General features: G+C 49.7%; 1 protein-coding gene across 1 annotated transcript; it reads left to right on the top strand.

The window, feature by feature from the left end:
• Positions 1-1402: 1402 nt before the first annotated feature.
• On the top strand, positions 1403-2422 carry ISF_09423 (reticulon-4-interacting protein 1; the record flags this gene model as incomplete). The annotated part of the gene is made up of 1 exon (XM_018853025.1): positions 1403-2422. The coding sequence occupies one exon, from the start codon at positions 1403-1405 to the stop codon at positions 2420-2422; it is 1020 nt and encodes a 339-aa protein (XP_018699769.1).
• Positions 2423-3325: the final 903 nt, after the last annotated feature.

The following is a 3325-nucleotide window of genomic DNA, read 5'->3' as shown; positions in this document are numbered from 1 at the left end:
AGCATCCATAGAAGCCGGGAATGCAAGAAGGACGGCACCTGCAAGTGGTTCTGCCAGTTTCAACGGAGCAATAGCAGGGTGTGGATGAGTAAGGTGCAGAAGTACACCCATGGTAAGGTTGGCACCCGCTGAATCGCCCCCAATCAAGACGGACCTCGGCGCCTTTTGCAATGTAATGTATCGCAGTGCTTCAACAGCTTGAGTGAGCTGGGTTGGGTACTTTGCCTCGGGGGCCAAAGTATATGATAACGCAAAAATTGCTAGACTTTTGCCTTGAGCCTGCGCGGAAGCAATCAGACCCTCCCAGAATTCAAAGAAAGCTGGGACAGCTGGCATGACAAAGCCTCCACCTAGAGAATACAATAATTAGTAGGTGAATGACATTAGATCATGATTAGGAGCTTACCGTGATACCAGATAAGCACATTTTCAGAATTCTGGTCTCCAACCCAGTGGCCTTTTGCTCCAGCCACTAAATCCACTGACTTTGGCTTTTCTCCTCTTGAATGTGTATACTGCTTATACACTTGATCTGTTGATGGCAGTACCCATCTATTAGATTGGTTAGTATTAGCTGCTTTCAGTATAGAAGTATAGAACCTACTGCATTTGGGCAACAGAGTAGCGCGCCGTAGTCTGGCGCATAATTGCATATGCAATGTGTAAATAGTATGTTGGCGCATCTCTCTCACTCCGCCATAATCCTGTAAATACTGCGGTTAGGCCTGCTGCGAGAATACTGAAAACTCCCAACAAAATATCGAGTTTCCCTAAAAGGGATAGTTGTTGTTGAGGCATGATCGCAAAAGACACCTTATGTACTCTGTATAGTTTGCTCTAGCGCGGTGCTTATTATCAGGGTAGGGTGGCGCATTGATTTCTGTCTGTAAAATAGACTGATGAAATCCATTTGCTTGGTAAATCGGGTTATTTATAAATCCTGGAAGCTAAAAGTAGTTACACTAAACCTAGTGTCTGCCCTGCCTCGGCTCCGGGTCCGGCTGCTAGGCTGCCCGGTTTTCCGGCTCCGGGTCCGTCTGCTAAGCTGCCTGGTTTTCCGGCTCCGTTTCTCCGCTTGACCAACTTCCATGAAACTCCCCCACACTGGGGTCGGAAAGAGAACTGGTTTATAGTGTCCTCTCTCATTGCACAGTGCTGATACATCGGCCGATAACCTCGGCGCGCTACCAACTGTGGCCAAATCTGTTTTAACATAATCATAGAAGGTGGATGGATTCTAGCTGAATCTGCTAACGTAATCACGGGAGATGGAGTTGTGTAACTTTTAAAAGGTGGAAAAGCGGCCTTCACTCTGCTCAAGTCCTCGAAGTTGCTACTCGCTCCCTTTCTTTACCCAAATTATCACCAACGAGCCCTGCTACATATCGATACTATACCAACCATGGCAGAGCAAATGAATGCCTGGCAACTTGACACCCCGGGCAATATTCAGGAAACACTCAAGCTAAACCAGAGCGCTGCCAGGCCGACTGCTAAGGACCTCAAGGGGCAAGAGATTCTAGTTCAGGTCAGCAGTGCCTCCATTAACCCTGCCGACTATAAGGGCATGCAACTGGGCTTTATCGTTCGGACTGTGATCTCATTCCCCAAGACTCTCGGCATGGACCTTAGTGGAAAAGTGCTAGCCGTCGGCCCTGCTGTGACGGATATTCTTGTTGGCGACCACGTCCTGGGGCGTCTCAACCCGCTCAAGGCGTCAGGCGCCCTGGCTGAATACGCTATTCTTGAGCGCGATGGCTATGCTAAGATCAACCGTGACGTTGACTTGGATCAGGCCGCCGGGGCTGGCACTGCAGCACTAACCGCCTATCAGTGCATCAAGCCATTCGTCAAGGCTGGTGATAAGATCTTTATCAACGGCGGCTCTGGCGGCACTGGCACATTTGGCATTCAGATTGCCAAGATTCTCGGTTGCCATGTTACGGTAACATGCTCTACAGCCAAAGCTGCGCTATGCAAGGAGCTCGGCGCCGACGAAATCATCGACTACAAGACGACGGATATACTCAGCGCGCTGCAGAAGGCGGGCCCGATTTATAGCGTCTTTATAGACAATGTCGGTGCTGTTAGCAAACTATTTCCCAAGTCTTCCTCTTTTCTACTACCTACGGCGCCATTCCTATCTGTCAGCAGCGGCGGCTCGCTTGGTCATGTGGTTGAGGTTTTCAGCGCCTATCTCAGACCATCTTTCTTGGGGGGCGGCAAGAACAGATTCATGCGTTACTGGGCCCAGAACAGCCGCAACGATTTTCAACAACTTGCTGAGTGGTACAATAAGAAAAGCCTTATATCAGTCATTGATTCTACATACGAGCTTGGCGATGTACTAGCTGCATTTGAACAGCTTAAACGGGGGTCCTCTATAGGTAAAATTATTATCCATATTACTCCGAGACTTTAGTGGGAGTTGAGTAAAAAAGAAAATAGAGAGTTAGCACAATTATCGTAACTTGACATCTTCAGTTGAGTATAGTGTAACTTGTTGATCTTATTTTGATTAGAGAGGGGTTTGCAGGTCGCAGCCCCGAGAAAGGGTGCCCGCGAATAAGCCCCGACCGCCTTCACCTGTCTACACCGAGCGACTGCACCAGTATCTGGCGTAGACAATCATCATGATCGCCCACGGTATGTAGGTGACGGCCAAGACTTGGTCAAGTCGGTCAGGTATGGGCTCCATCTCGGCACTATTTCTATTGGGCCTTCCCCGCCCATCTACTGTAACTTGTAAGCGACAAGCAGCCACCCACTGCACATGGCAGTATCTGGCTCAGACAATTATGATCGCTAGGTATCGCCGGTGGAGAAGAAAGACAAAATGCCGAGAACGACGGCTCGCTTAACAAGATATGAGGTGATGGTATTGACAATGATGGCCATAATGGGCTGGTGCTGCGATTGTTCGCATCGGCCTTGGTTACTAGGTATCAGGCTAGCCGCAAATACATGAACAACTCGTCATCGGGTTCCAGCATCCATTTCGGGCGTGCAGAGCGATTGCCGCATCACAATCCCGAAAGCGGATAGCATGTGAGGCGGCCGTCTGTTGCACCGGGCGAAGCTGCCCTGCACATGATGCGCAATGGGGAACCCCGGGTGACGGTTGAATGGCCGTGGAATGACCGTAGAATGACCGCATTCCCCGTTTTACATGGATGCACCTCGAAATGCTCCACCTGGGCCTGGAATTGACAGACCCCTGATTTGGCGACGCCTTGGCTGGCGGAACTGGCGTGGGGTGCCGACTTGCTGTTATCCTATGGTGAATGATTTCGACATGTCTAATAAATGACGTTCAGCACAACAT

The sequence above is a fragment of the Cordyceps fumosorosea genome (genome assembly GCF_001636725.1).
Source record: "Cordyceps fumosorosea ARSEF 2679 chromosome Unknown scaffold_49, whole genome shotgun sequence".
In the NCBI taxonomy this organism is placed as follows: Eukaryota; Fungi; Ascomycota; class Sordariomycetes; order Hypocreales; family Cordycipitaceae; genus Cordyceps; species Cordyceps fumosorosea.
The sequence above is the reverse complement of the archived record's forward strand: the minus strand, read 5'-3'. Positions and strand labels throughout refer to the sequence as shown.